We start from the raw sequence: 16168 nt of genomic DNA on the forward strand, positions 1-16168 counted from the left end.
TCAACTTCTGACCTATCAAAATAGAAACATGCTTTTTGCATAACTTCAAGAATAGCATGTGGTAATATTTCTAGATCATATTATAATCATGTGTTTTTGTGGTTTTTAGATAGTAACTCTCGAGACTGCTACCCTGGTGAGTGGGGATGCCCAGGCTCGACAGTATGTATACCAGTGGGCAAAGTGTGTGACGAAAAACCTGACTGTCCTGGAGGAACAGATGAGACCAACTCCACAGCACAGCAAACCTGCAGTAAGTCACACGGATGTTAATGTTTCACATGGGTTTGAGAAATCTACACATGTAAGTCAAACTAAACCACAGAAAAAAACCTTTTTAAATTTGTCCTGACTATTGCAGTTTGGTTTGTGGCGTGCCGCCCCACAAAGAGAGTTTGGGTGTAACGTTAGTATATCTAGCATTCAACAGATTGCTCCATGGGGTCCCCAGCAGTACATCTTTCAAGTGAGAAATCATTCGGATTTCTTGAGATATGTGAAGGACACAACGAAAGATAGACTGACAGGCAGACAGAGATTCCTTGCTTTATAATTATAGGTCTACTAATCTACGGGGAAGATAGTTTGATCAGAAAATAAACACTGAGTTACTGTTTTCTAAAGGAGAAAGACATCTGGTCACATGTAGATAATCCAACATATACAGCACTTTAATAGGGCTATAAATTTAGGTGCAAGGGTTTTAGACATTAAAGTATATTGTACTCATAAATGTTTCCTGGAGGAAGCTGTTGGGACTGCTATGTGATACTTATGCCTTCCTTATAACTGCCTTCACACACACCTGGTTTTAGATTAACTTTTATCAGGTAATTTTCTTAGGGCGCACACTAATCCAGACTCAGTTGATGATAGCTATAAAGCTGGTCACAACACTGATAAGGATGTTCGGGCACACAAAGCTGTGTAGATGATAATCCCAAATAAAAACTTGCATTGCATCCTAGATGCGATCACGATGTTGATTTTATATGATTTTCATTCATAGGCCTAGACCAATGCTCTGCCTTGAGTTGCGAGTTCCTCTGCCACCCGTCTCCTGAAGGAGGTGCTTGCTACTGCCCCGATGGTTTCACTGTAGCCAATGACAGTCGTTCCTGTGTAGGTGAGTGTCATTTGTCATATTTGTTTTTGTGGAAACAGAATATATATTCTTTAAATGTGTCCTGTATTTAAGCAAAGGGGAGAAAGCGATACTATTCAACAAAACAATACTTAATAAGAATGAAATGATTGATGGAGTTGGATCTGGAGTGGTTCATTTCAGAGCTTTCCAAACATTGTTGCAGGAACTGCAGGTTACTTCCATGGTACCTTAGATAACCATATTCTGTATTTTTTTAAATGTTTTATTTTAGCTTACCCAGTATCCCAGAGCTTTAGTGCTACATTTCAGCTTGTTTTGATGAAGGGAGAACAGAGCTATTGCTCAAATTGTTTCAGTCTTTTCGTCTTACCTTTTAACGTTTTAACGTTCGTCAGCTTTGAAGAGTTAAAATTACTCGCTTAATTCCATTGTACTCTGGTTGCAAATTATTGGTACAGATCCTTACTCTAATGCCTATAACATAAAAATGGATGTTTTTCTTATTCCCAAGACTATAATGACTGTCAAATCTGGGGGATTTGTGACCAGCTGTGTGAAGATCGTCCTGGGACACACCACTGTAGCTGTGCTGATGGATACTTCTTGGAGCAGGGTCATGTCTGCAAAGCCAATGTGTCAGGTACAGGGAGTCACACATCACACAGTAGCTTTATATGTTATGTACCTGCTGCTACATCATTTGTGGGTTTGTTTTAAAGATCAATATGAAATAGTTAAAAAGACAATGCAATCTCTGGTGTGTTGCAATAAAGATAAGAGCCAATATTTATTTACATAATTTCTATCTCAACATTATATCTTATAAAAGTTATAGTTTCCTTTACGTAGACTTGGTTTTCTAAAGTATGTATTTTTTTTTTGCATAATTTTATCAAATATCTAAGATGACCATAGCTTTTTTTGAAATAATTTCACTGCTGTAGTGTTTTTTTGTGTTTTCCAGCTGGAATGCCACAGCTCATTTTCACCAACGGGGGTGATGTGATGATGGCTGATATACATGGACGCTTTGTCAGAACTCTGGTACCATCGCAGGGCAAAGGATATGCTGTAGGGGTGTCATATCACTGGCACAGTGACACCGTCTTCTGGAGTGATACATATACCAAAAAGGTCAGTCAGGATCATTGTGACCTTTTGTGAATACGGTAATCTTTCCCCTCACAGTTTTTGTTGCTTCTTCTTTATGATTGCATAACACCAGCTACTTGTGTATTGGAACTGTACCACTACAGTTCAGCAGCAAACAAATCTGTTGGACACTGTGGAGCTGTGTTAGAGCATCTTATATGTTGTTTTCAAGGGCACTGAGACAGTAGTTTAGTTAAAAAAACCACTCGTCATAAACCCTTTCATTCTTTTGCCAGGTGTACTCTGCCAACTACAATGGGGGTAATATTAAGGAGGTTCTGACTGCTGCAGTCCAGAGTGTCCAGAACCTCGCTGTTGACTGGATCAACTTCAAACTCTATGTCTTAGAGGCCATGATGGAGCGAATCGACATGTGCGACTTTGATGGAGAGAATCGGGTCACGCTGGTGGCTGAAAACCTACAAACTCCCCATGGCCTCGTCCTGGACCCTACTGTGGGGTGGGTTTAAATGCTTTAAATGCTGATGTCAATAACATCTGATTTTCATAATTTAATGCTCTGTAACAAAGTATGTAAAAAGTGTCAGCATTGGAATTTTCTTTTCTTTTTAAATAAAACTTAGATGATCCAATGTGTTGTATACAAGTCCAAACTCAATTGCCAAAGATGATGTGTTTACTCCTGTTAAAGAACTCTACTATTCTATTATAACAATAGTTTTTTATGTCTGCTAGCTTATATAGCATCTCTTTGAGTCTTGTTTATGTTTTGTTTGCTTGCAGCTACATGTTCTTCACAGACATGGGGATTGCTGATGAGCAGATGAAGCTCGAACGTGCCTTCATGGATGGCAGTAATCGCATAGAGCTGGTGAAGATCAGACTCGGCTCTCCAACAGGAATTACCCTTGATATTGTCACCCAGAGGGTTTACTGGTCCGACAGCCACTTTGACACGGTGGAGACTGTCACCTACAGTGGTTTGGACAGGTAAATGTTGCTCTGAAAATGTGGTCATAAAAGATGTCTTCCTACTTGGAGAATAACTTCAAGCTAGAAAGGGCAACAATGACGCATTCACGTGTTGCTGTTCTTGATGGCCATTCTGAGGTGTTTTTGTTTCCCAGGAAAATAGTCCTTAATGGTGGAACCCAGGCTCCATATCCTTTTGGTATTGCTGTGTTTGAAAACCATGTATTCTTCACTGACTGGACCAAGATGGGTGTTGTGAGAGCCAACCGGTTCAACGGCAGCAATCCAGCCCTCCTCTATCGTACCACAAAGCGACCAGGCCATGTTGTAGTCTCACATTCTGCCCTGCAACCTGTTGGTAAGGAGTTGCACTTCCAACCTGTAACAAGTTAGATTAGAGTTCAGTGGTCAGAGATGTTCCAGTGTTTCTGCTACTAGCAAAGAGTTATGATCGAATTCCTTCTTATCTTTTGTTTGCGTTTTCTATGTAGTTTTCCTGTCATTGCTATGTAAATAATTATTTTTAAAAATAGTGGCCAGAAAGTGCCACCCGCTCTAATCCCTTCGTATACATAACAAATATAATTCGTTATGCTTATGCACCAATATTAAAGGCAGCAGTTCTGTCATAAAATAAGCACATGTCTTATGTCTTTCAGTGATGAACCCTTGCGGCAGACACAATGGTGGTTGTCAGCAGATTTGTGTCTTGAGTCACCGCTCCGACAATGACGGTCTGGGCTTCCGCTGCAAGTGTCGCCATGGTTACGACCTGCACCCTGACCGTCGGACTTGCTTTAGTGAGTTTCCCTTGACTTAGGGCAAAATGTTCTGCTGCAAGATCATGAAACTAGCAATGAAAGTTATAGTATTGTTCAAATATTTTAAAATTCAAATGATTTGATTCATCAAGAGGTTTGCTAATCAAGTTGACCTACAAAGGAACTTATCCGTACAAGATGATTACCAAAATGATTTCTTTATATATATAAATATTTATAGACTTTTTTTTAAATTACTTGTAGTTTGGATCAAATTTAAGCCATAATGTGCATACACTACTGACAGCTAACATTAACAATATACAAATTGTTTTGACAGTAGATTTGTAATCACTGCCACTTCACTCTCTTCGAACAGAGGTGAAGGACTACTTGTTGTTGGCCACCACTCTTGGGGTGCGGGGAATCCCACTGAATTTATCCCTCCAGGAGGACATCACCCTGCCCCTCTCCGGGCTCGGCACGTCTTTTTCAGGCTCTGCTGTGGAGTTTGACGGCAATGAGGAAGCCCTTTTCTACAACGACAGGTCCAGAGGCCTCGTCTATAAGTCGAACCTCAATGGCACTGGTGAGTTTTTATTATATTTATTCTAAAAGGAACCGTTACAAGTCTCAAGGCTCTTATTGGGATCACAGGTAAAATAAATAGTGTTTCTGTTGTACAAAATTAATAATAATAATAATAATAATCATAGTATTACATCTTGTCTTTCAAGGCTCTATTTTAAATCCTGTGTGTCACAAATCACTGTATTGATTTCTTGTAAATGCATTCTCAGTCCAACAGATTTTGACAGGCTACAGAGTGGGAACGATTGACGCCATGGCTTACGACTGGACCTCCAAAGTCTTGTTTTGGACCACAAACACCTACAAGATGGTGGTGGCCTTCAGAGTCGCAGACAAGTCCAGGCGAGACATTGTGACGGGATTAAGGAACCCAAAAGGAATTGCGGTGCATCCCAGTGCTGGGTGAGTGCTCTGAAGTATAAGGTCTTAGTACTGGAGTGAGACTGGTTTGCTCTGAGGACATTATAGGCTGCAGGGACAGCAAGGGAATTAACACAATACACATAACATCATTCACTGTTTTTACAACCTTTGCACTTGAATATCACAGTCTGAACTTTGGCTTTGATCATGAACAGAAATGTTTATTTATACTCTACACGTTGTGCACTGCATTATAAGACAAAATATCAGAGGGCGTAAAAACTAAATGTACTGTGAAGAATCAAAAAGACAACGAGTGTAACCCATAGATATGCCCATAGACTATAGATCCGTAGATTACGGTCAGATCGACAATGGTCCGTTACACCACTAGTCATATCTCACATTCATGGACTACTTATATGCCTTCGTACAAACCCTGTAAAGAAAGAAGCCATGTATAACATGCATTATAAAGAAACAAAGGTTGAATATCCTGCAAGATGTTTAATTTGGCTGGCAAAATATTTTGTCTTATTACTTATTTTTAGCATTCAAAAGCGAAACTAAGCTTAATTTTTTTGCCATTCATTAATAGCTTGCCTATGCAGTATTTTAATTGATTGACTTTTTTGATGGTGTATGGACTTGCATGTCAACACTAAACCATTCACACACACATTCATACACTGATATCAGAGGCTGCCATATAAGGTGCCACCTCATCAGGATTTAATCAAGACATTTACTCAAACACACACACACACACACACACACACACACACACACACACACACACACACACACACACACACACACACACACACACACACCGATGGCAAAGTCTTTGTCATGTGGACTGGAGGAGCAGGACATCGAACTGATGATCTTCCTATTAGTGGAGCTACAGCTCAAATCAGTTTGAAAAATGATGTTTCTTTATTGTTATCTACTGGATTACTCTAGTTCAGTAATTAAGTCATTTAGATTGCTTGTACTTACTACAGAAAGAGAATACAGAAAAAAATCTTCGGGCTTCACGGTTCAGTTATAATACATTAAATGACATCAAAGGTAACTGATTTCATTATATTGTATTTTTGATTGACACACAGATCTGTCCTCTTGTGTTTCTAAATAAACGTTGATTCACAGATTCTTGTTTTGGTCTGACTGGTACCGTCCAGCGGTCATAATGAGAGGCTTCACTGATGGCAGCAATGCTGTTCCTCTGGTCAACACAACACTGGGATGGCCTAATGGACTTTCTGTTGACTTTGTGTAAGCACACTGATGATCTAAAAAGAACAATTCTCAGGCTTTCAAGGAATTAAAGACGTATGTTTATATTCACTAGTTGTTTCCTTGTGATTGGTCTTCAACAGGATGGACAGGCTGTATTGGGTGGATTCCCAATTGGACCAGATTGGTCACATTAGCATCTATGGACAAGACAGACAGACGTTTACCAATATTGGCCAGATCACTCAACCCTACTCTCTAACAATTTATTCAGGTGAGTCTCTTGTTCTCTCATTACTCACACTTATTCTAGTAAACCTATATTATACATGCACATTATCATTCCAATTGTACATGATATTATTCAGGTTTATCTTAAGCTTTGACAGATTTAAACCCAGGGAGGGGGGGCAAAGGAGAGACATGTGAAGTGAACATAGCGTTAAGTGAATAGTATATTCCTTTTTGTGGAATTAGATTCCAGTGTTGCTGCACAGTATTGTTACCAGCTGAAGTTCAAACATTGCCAATAACTTCAGAGCGTTGTAAAGACCAAAAGTCAAAATTGATTAAAATAAATAGATAAAAACATGTCAGGAATTTTGGAAATATATCTAACGTAAATAGTCTTCTTAAAAAAAACATACTTGTTGCTGTTGTCCCTTTGTTCAAATTGTGTTCGAGTTCAAAGTTTCATTCAAAACCTCAATAGAAGCTTTGAATATAAATGCCATTAAGTACATCCCTAATATTTTTTGAATGTGGATTTGTTTTTGGAACTTTTGCTAATCTTTGTTAAAATGCTAAACCATCATTTTTTGTAGACTACCTGTATGTGTCTGATACAAGGACCAGAGCAGTATTCGAGATGAGGAAGAGGGATGGAGGAGGTAACATTATGATCAGACAAGGAATCACCGGCATCTTGAACGTCAAGGCCTACACAGCTGACCTCCAAAGCAGTAAGTTCACACACAGCATTGGAGTCTGCAGATAGTATAAGACTCCAGTCCTACAGTAGCTGGTGCATAGTAGTAAGTAAAGGCCAAATTCTGACAGTTTGGTTAACTATGCATATAAACAGGACCAAGAAGGAGTTGACTGCCAGTAGGCAAGAAGAGCATTGAAAAAATGGAGCTAGAAAAGAAGAGAATGATATCAATAACACATTTTCAAAGCAGAATAACCAACGACTGCATAGCCAGGGCATCAGTTGTTTGTTTGTCAGCCTGATATGAGGATCCATAAAAACACGCTGACTGCTTCTTCATCATCCTTCTGACAGTGTTCACCAGCCGCTGCAATATGGTAGCCAACGGGCGCTGCAGCCACTTCTGTTTCCCGACTCCCTCCTCTAGTCGAGTGTGTGGATGTCCGTACGGCATGAAACTTCAGGCCAATCAGAGGGACTGTATCAAGGACGATTCTGTTCCCCCACCTGACAACAACTGTGGCGACTTCTCTTTTGAATGTGATGAAGGACGCTGTCGACCCAACTCTTACCGTTGTGATGGAATTGCTGATTGCATAGATAAGACTGATGAGGCCAACTGCACCGATACAGGTAAATGTATGATATCAAAATGTGTGTTTGAAGAGCAGTGGAAGGAAGTGATTGAGCAAACCCTTTTTATTAATCTATCTGCCTGCCTCATGTATTCACCAGGAGCGACCTGCTCTCCACGAGCGTTCACTTGCAACAACAAGCGCTGCATCATGTCCAGTTGGCGCTGTGATGGCATGGACGACTGCGGCGACGGTTCTGATGAATTGAACTGTCCCACTCGTCTCCCTACCACCTGTGCCTCCAGCTACTTTACCTGTGATAACAATAGGTGTATCTCTAAAATATGGGTGTGTGACGGTGACAACGACTGTGGCGATGGCTCCGATGAACACAACTGCAGTAAGTGTGTGGGGACTGTCCATATTTATAAATCACTTTTGTGACTTATAAAGTGATTTTAGTTCAGAGTTGTGCAAACAAATATCTTGTCAATGTAATGTGACAAAATTCAGATAAATGAGCTGTATCTGTTCTTGACAGATTCCACCATCACGACTTGCCCTCCTGCCTACTTCCTGTGTCCTGACCACCGCTGCATCCACAACTCATACGTGTGTGACGGAGACCAGGACTGTCTGGATGGCTCTGATGAGAACAACTGCGGTAGGAATCACTAATACTTCAATATTTCTTCTGTACTGTTTTATTAATGTGAATTAGTTACATAAGATAGAACAACTCAATGATCCACAAAGATTCATTTTTTGTGTTTGTAATACAAGTTTTTTGTATGTTTTGATATTTCAGTTTAATTATCTTTTACCTCTTCATTTCTCCGTTCCACCTAAAGAGTTTGCCTGTACCTCCTATGAGTTTGCCTGTGCCAGTGGGGACCAGTGTGTCAGTTCGTATTATCGGTGTGATGGAGTGTTTGACTGCAGGGACCATTCTGATGAAAGAGACTGTCGTAAGCTAGCAACCCTGACTAAATATATTGTTGAGTAGTGATTTTAATTATGACCAATTGCACCACTTTAAATTATTTCAGCTTTATTGTCGATATTATTCATTCAGGTAGGAAATTAATAGTTAACATTACACCACTGTAAGTTTTCTGTTGGTGAGTAACTGTTATTTCTCAGAGAAATACGTTTTATTTTAAAAGTTTATTTATATATTTGTTGCTCCTCCAGCCACTCGTGGTCCTGGCCTCTGCCACAATAACGAGTTCCAGTGCCAGGCAGACGGTTTCTGCATACCCGATGAGTGGGAGTGTGACGGCCATCCAGACTGTGAGGATGGATCAGATGAACACAACTCCTGCCCGCCTGTCACCTGCAGAGCCGGCTATTTCCAGTGTACCAACCAGATGTGCATCCCGACCGGCTGGTTGTGTGACGGCAACAACGACTGCCGGGACATGAGTGATGAACAGAACTGCCCCACCCCTCCATTTAGTTGTCCCTCCGGACAGTGGCTGTGCCCCACTGACCAGCTGTGCATTGACCTTGACAAGGTTTGCAATGGCCAGAGGGACTGCCCCAATGGAGCAGATGAGTCACCTATCTGCAGTGAGTTTTGAAAATATAATGCATTATATACCATAATTAAGCCTCTGCAAAGAGTATTCCTTCAAAAACAGAATTAACTGATTAGTGCTGTTGTATAGCATGTAAGAGTGATGTGAATAATCAAGAGTGATTTGAACAATCAAAAAGTAATACAAGACCGTATCAAATAATCTTAGACCACTGTCTAAAAGTAGAGGACTGTAGGATATTTGCACAAATGCAACAGAATTTAATGAAAGAACATAAAGAAAAACCATCGAAATAACAGATATCAAAACAAAAGTCAGCAACAACAAATACAGAATGATGCCTGATAAATACACAATACTAACTCACTGGCATGTCATTTCATGAAGACCAAGACGACTGTGCACTGAACAATGGTGGCTGTAGCAACGGCTGTGTCCAAGGACCATTTGGGGCTGAGTGCACCTGTCCACCAGGATTTCAGCTCCTTAACGACTCCAAGACCTGTGAGGACATCGATGAGTGTCTGATCCCAGGTTTCTGCAGCCAGCAGTGCTACAACGAGAGAGGAACGTTCCGGTGCTACTGCTCAGATGGTTACCTCCTAGAGCCTGATGGACGCACCTGCAAAGCTGCAGGTAAGCAACAAACGTTACATTACAAAATTTAAATCTATATGTTGTTGGGGTTGGGTTTATGGTAATATATACATATCTGTCTGTTAAATGCTCAGTGCTACAAAACAAATGAAGTCAAAGTACTTGAATGAAGAAAAAAAACTGAAGGCAGCATTTAGTTGAAATTAAAGCAACTTACAATGTTATTGCATCCATCCAAACAAAGCAGAATACTATTCATTGATTCTTCTCTATGAGGAGCATGGAACCGTATACATGAAGATGCACCTTAGATGAGATGCTGGTAGGAAACAAGATATTTTTTTCTGCTCATAGACCCACGAGCAGCTGTACTTCTGGTTACCAAGCGAAGCCAGATAATCGCCAACGTGATCAACATGAAACCCCCCCAGATGCGACCAGTGATCAGCGGTTCTGGCATTGTGACAGTGGACTTTGATCGCGTAACTTCCAGAATCTACTGGGCTGATGCCTCGCAGAAAAAGATATGGAGTGCCTACCAGAACGGCACCGACAGACGGGAAGTAAGACATATTATTGAACAGATGCGCTAAGGCAAGAGATTTCAACCACTGGTACCAAAGTTTCTCGGAATATTAGAGTTCAAACATAGCTGCTGCGCAGCAACACAAAGACATACATAACTACATCGAACTGGCCAATTTTCTCAGTGCAATGTGTCATTGTTCTAGGTGTTCACCACTGGTCTGATGGTACCAGAGAGTATAGCGGTGGACTGGGTGGGTCGGAACCTTTATTGGACCGACTCTGTCATGGAAAACATTGAGGTCTCCACTCTGGACGGTCGCTTTCGGAAAGTCCTCCTCACCAAGAATGTCACCAGCCCCCGCGGACTAGTTTTAGACCCCCGTAACTAGTAAGTAGAGACTCTTTGGAAGAAACTGATATAAGCATTTAGATGGTTTTTAATTTGATATTACATCGCTGTCTTTTGGATTTTAAGGTTTAGCTTCATACTTCACCTTTGTGCCCCTAAACGGCAAATCACAAGACATATCACATATACTTATCACACTGTCATTCCTCCCAGCACCAACCTGATGTTCTGGTCAGACTGGGGTCAGAACCCTAGGATCGAGCGGGCAGACATGGATGGAGCCAGGAGACAAGTCATTGTCAGCACTAAGCTCTACTGGCCAAACGGTCTGGCCCTGGACTACACCACCCGCAGGGTCTATTTTGCTGATGCCTACCTCAAATATATTGACTACTGTGACTATGATGGCAATAACCGCCATCAGGTCATGGCAAGTGATATGGTAGGTTTAGTTTGATTCAGTTTTTTTCAGAATTGTTTTTTATCGCTCATGTTACCAAATCATTGATCAAACCAGAAAAGACGACAGCAAAAGATGTTTAAATCTTAAATTCAAAACAATTAATCAAAATCAAGTCAACATCTGTCTTTTGCTTGTTTTTGTTTAATAAAATAAATGTACCTTTTGTCGGAAATAGTTTTCATGTCAGAGATTATTATTATTACTGTTTTGGACTATATGTAATTTGTAACAGACTAAGAACTGACAATTATTTTCTTTCTTTAATAAGATTGGTTATGTCACACTAATATATTTCTCACTGACATAGACAAACTGACTGAAGGTTGTAAGTAAGATGGTATCCGGAGCATTTACAAATCAGGGAGAAAATATCTTTTAGCAGGGACTCGTGGTAAGATAGGGATTCCTTAATAAATGAATAAATAACAAACTAAATCTCTGTGCACCTCACACCAGGTTCTCCAGCACCCACACGGAATGACCATCTTTGAGGACAACATCTACTGGTCGGAGCGCTACACCAGCAAAGTGATGAGGACCAACAAGTTCCATGGGGGCAATATCACCACTTTGATGAACAATGTCTATCAGCCCATGGGCATCGTTATGGACCATCCCATCAAACAGCCCATGGGTAACCTCCAGTTTAACTGAAAATCTGATTCTAAAGTGTACTGAAATGATGCAGCGTAGGATGTTAAAAGCTTGTCTAATTTGTAATCAGTGAGTATAGATTGAGCTCTCTAGAATTGTTCGCAGCAAACTGTATAATTTTTGGAAGCAAGCTCCTAAAGTTATGCTAATCACATTTGAATGTTTTTAAGGAATGCAAGTGCACAGACAGAATAAACAGAAGTTGCAGCCTTAGCTGTAAAGAAACAACGCTGGTACTAAAATGACTAAAAAACTAAAATAAAACGTAATCAACAGAAAATCCAAAACAAAAAAGCCAGAAAAATGAACTATTAGCAGAGTAGTGCATCTAAAAACTCCACCACTCCTCCATGCAGCAAATTATAATTTTACTATGACAATTTAGATAGTATGTTGAAAAAGTATGTCAAATGTGAATTTAAGTCTGGCTGAAGGTGACATTGGTTTTGTTTTTAGCCATCAACCCATGCAGAGAACACCTGTGCACTCAGCTGTGCCTGCTGGCAGGCCTGAGACCCAGGTACTACACCTGCCACTGTCAGTCTGGCTGGAAGCTTAATGATGACAAACGCACATGTGTCAAAGGTAGGTGTTTTTACAGTCGCTTTTATTTTTTACTGTGCTGTCTGCATCCGTGTTTTAAAAAAGAAAATTGAACCATGTTGAAATCTGTGTTCCTCCCGTCACGTGTATTATTCTATTTTATTCTAGATGAGACTCCCTTCTTGATGGTTGTGAGAGATTCTGTGATTTTTGGCATTCCTCTGGACCCCGCTGACCCTTCCAACAATGCAATGACCCCTGTGTCAGGCATCAGCCAGGGGCAGGACATCGACTTTGATGACCAGGAGCAGTTGATCTATTGGGTGCAGAGCACTGTGAGTGGAGGTTGACTTGAACCTTGTATAAATGTTTTATGATATATAATGTATTTAATGTGTAAATTGTATCCCATGTTGTACTTGAATAGTATCCCTGTAGAAGAGAAGGTTTTGAATACCTTGCATGGTTTGATTATTTCCACAATCTAAAGGAAATTTATCGGAAGTTTATGGTGTTGATATTGATTGTTGTTTTCAACTGTTATTTTTAACACATAAGTTGAGTATCTACAGTTTCTAAAAGGCTTGTTGTGATGCATGGTCTCTGTTTTTGTCAGGGCTCTATATGGCAAGTGAAAACCAGCGGCACCAACAGGTCTGAGTTTGCTCCAGCTGCTTTCATTGGCTCGCCGTCTGGTTTGGCTTTTGATTGGTTAAGCCGAATAATGTATTACACCAATCCTACTGTTAAAGCCATAGAGGTAAGCACTTTTTGAGACAAAAAATGTGTGTGTTGATTTTTGATGACTGACAATATAATGGGAAATGGAGCCTAACATTGCCAAAACTAGCCTCAGATGAAGAAGATAGACAACATTAATAGATCACATGTAAATGGTAGACAACATTGGAATTATAAAGAGGATTAATGTAGTGTTGTGTTATTGAACTATTTAAAAAACAAAAAATCCTCCCTGTTTCTTATAGCACATTCAATCTCAATAACATTCATTACAGATGTTCTTCTTGGTCCTATTTAATTTGTGTTCCACTTAATTTCAGTTTTTGAAAAGTAATTGTACAAGTAAATAAACAAAATGGTTACCCTTCACCAAGGTTATCCGTGTGGATGGAGACCAGCACTATAGGAAGACCCTCATCACCTCCACTGGTAAACCGGAGGGAACAGGAGAGCCCTTTGGAATAGCCCTGGATCCAGCTCGGGGGTAAAACCTCATTCTAATCTATGAAGCATTTGCTCAATCACTTTAATTCAGTGACATCGTGAAAACAATAGAAAGAACAAATCATCAATTGTCAGTTTCTGTGGGTAAAATGGCACAACATATTTAAATTACTGTGTTTCTAAAGGCGGGAACAATACTTATTCATTTGTACATCTGTTCTTACTGGCACTGAAAAGACAATAGACCAGGACCTGATTAATTTTACAGCATTAATTGAGCTGACAATAGCAGGCTGACAAGGACAAAGTGGTCTAATTGTTTGAAAGACCATCACTTAATTGGAAATAAAGAGGATTTATTTGTCCAGCAACAGCATCTCCATCTCAGTCATGTTCCTTGTCATATAAACAACTCATTCAAAACCATTAACAGTAATAGGTAACACAATCAGACATTTGTGGCTGCATCTCAAAATGTTTGTACAGTATGAAAGATAATCACTTTATGTATATTGTGAATGAATTTTACACATAGCTAAAAAAACAAAAAACTTTAATACGATGGCATGATGACTGACTATTTTTTGACTCTTTAGTTGTTTCTCACATTCACATATTCTCTTCACAGTAAATTGTTTTGGACAGACAAGGGGTCAGACAATGGAGTTCCTCCAAAGGTTGGCAGTGCTAGCATGGACGGAGGAAACCTCACAAACCTCTATACAGGCAACCTGGCAAACATAGGATTCATCGCCGCTGACATCGCTACCATGAAACTGTACTGGGGTGTGGCGGACTCAGGGGTGGTATGTACACTATGCATGCTCAACATATAGACTTAAGAGCAAAAATTAGTTTACATTTCAGTGTGAGCTGCGTTGCCGATATCCTGAAGGGAATAAATTATCCTCAACTGAGTTCACTAGCTATTTCTATTTGAATTAATTATTTGCCCAGATTGAGTGTGGCACCATGGACGGAGTTACCCGGGTGACGGTGGTGAGCGGCCTGTCCCATCCATGGGGGCTGACGGTCTACCAGAGCCACCTCTACTACACCGACCTTGACTACGAGGTCATTGAGAGGGTCGACAAGGACAACGGTGCTAATATGCTGGTGATGAGGAGCGGCATGTCTGGCCTCCGCGCCCTCAAAGTGCACGCCAGAGACAGTATGTGCACTTGTTTGTTTTTACTTTAATCCAGAGATGTCTGTCCTTGAGCTTTTTTGGTGTTTTCTGGACTGTTGTATTATGCAACAGATTTTTTCTTCCACTGAGATAGTGAGTATTTGTGTCCTCCTCAAGGACGGCATCTTCTGTGTTTTATCTTTTGAATGTAACTTTTATGTTGATAAGACTTTTAACCATTGCAGTCATCATAGTTCTTTTTTTCAAAATAAGTATACAATAAGAGGTATATACAATTCTTTTAGGAGTGAAAGAAGATTGTTTTCTCTCTTTCACATCCCCATATGTGTGTATTTTTTATCAATAATAAGGAATAACAAGTTGGATAGGGAGTGATAACTAGAGGAATTGGTATCTTTTTGAATGGTCTTTTAATTGCAACTGTGCACAATAGTGCATATTTACAAGTCAGACATGTTTTTCTAAATATTCAAAGTGCAACATATATTTTCATACATGCAGATGCTAGATAGATAATAGAAATTGATGATGATGATGATAATAATGATAATCATTACAATGATAATAATACAACACTTTCTTTAATATAGCTTTACCAAAACACAGTTACAACTCTTAAAAATTATACATGGATCTATTTTTCACTTTATTCAGAAGGGACGGCCCATGATGGGGATTAAGGCCCCAACTAAATTTAGCAGGGTCTTTGTTGCATCTTGCTCTCCCTCAATCCAATCTTGCTCTGTTTTGATCAAAATAAAAAATTCTCTTATATACCATTTAAATTGCTCAAACCTGTCAAACTTTTTACACACAAGGATAAACACTGTGGCCTCCTTGCCTTCTTCACATGTTTATTTAAATGTCAATAGCATTACAGTACTATGGGCTCATAGGACTCATCAATGCTCCCTTTTACCAATATCTTTCTCTCTTCCACCTCAGACTCAGCAGGGATCACCAACGCCTGCAGCTCCAACAACGGGGGCTGTCCCCACCTATGTCTACCAAAACCAGGCAATCAAAAAACCTGTGCCTGCACCACAGGCTTTAACCCGTCTCAAGATGGCTCCAGATGTGAACAGTATGAATCTTTCGCAATTGTCTCCACTACCAAGTACATCCGTGGCTTCCACATAAACAGCTCTGACCACTCTGAGGCTATGGTGCCTGTCGGTGGAAGTATGTTGGCTTAATGTTGTTCTCTATTATGGTGTTGTAAATTGTTGGCTATCAATACTAAATTATCAGTTGATACATGTAGCATTTTAATCTTTTGCAGCTTCCTACTCCATTAAGAGCAAGCTGGACCTCCATATTGAATCTGGCTTTGTATACTGGACTGACAACAGCACCTACACCTCATACAAGGGAATCTTCAGGGCCAAAACAGATGGGGGGCGTTACAGCACTGTCATCAACTCGGGTATTGGAAGAGGAGGCATCCAGGGCCTTGCTGTAGACTGGGTTGCGGGTATGAATCCATTCAACCTTCTCGTATT

The 16168-nt window shown here is 40.1% G+C and overlaps 1 protein-coding gene across 1 annotated transcript in view; it reads left to right on the forward strand.

Moving 5' to 3' along the window:
* The window catches only part of lrp2b (low density lipoprotein receptor-related protein 2b), a 41431-nt gene that overhangs the window by 4177 nt on the left and 21086 nt on the right, over positions 1–16168 (forward strand). Inside the window, 33 exon segments of the mRNA XM_054599517.1 lie at positions 110–253; positions 1010–1126; positions 1620–1748; positions 2073–2242; positions 2497–2720; positions 3005–3211; positions 3349–3551; positions 3853–3993; positions 4334–4543; positions 4755–4947; positions 6064–6189; positions 6294–6424; positions 6975–7112; positions 7436–7714; positions 7817–8056; positions 8198–8320; positions 8508–8624; positions 8851–9228; positions 9585–9833; positions 10149–10357; positions 10526–10710; positions 10885–11113; positions 11591–11768; positions 12245–12373; positions 12500–12666; positions 12948–13091; positions 13447–13556; positions 14145–14322; positions 14362–14393; positions 14443–14515; positions 14558–14687; positions 15612–15848; positions 15949–16140. Of these exon segments, the coding sequence (XP_054455492.1) occupies positions 110–253; positions 1010–1126; positions 1620–1748; positions 2073–2242; positions 2497–2720; positions 3005–3211; positions 3349–3551; positions 3853–3993; positions 4334–4543; positions 4755–4947; positions 6064–6189; positions 6294–6424; positions 6975–7112; positions 7436–7714; positions 7817–8056; positions 8198–8320; positions 8508–8624; positions 8851–9228; positions 9585–9833; positions 10149–10357; positions 10526–10710; positions 10885–11113; positions 11591–11768; positions 12245–12373; positions 12500–12666; positions 12948–13091; positions 13447–13556; positions 14145–14322; positions 14362–14393; positions 14443–14515; positions 14558–14687; positions 15612–15848; positions 15949–16140 (5712 nt within the window).

Source organism: Anoplopoma fimbria, chromosome 5 (assembly GCF_027596085.1).
Source record: "Anoplopoma fimbria isolate UVic2021 breed Golden Eagle Sablefish chromosome 5, Afim_UVic_2022, whole genome shotgun sequence".
NCBI lineage: Eukaryota > Metazoa > Chordata > Actinopteri > Perciformes > Anoplopomatidae > Anoplopoma > Anoplopoma fimbria.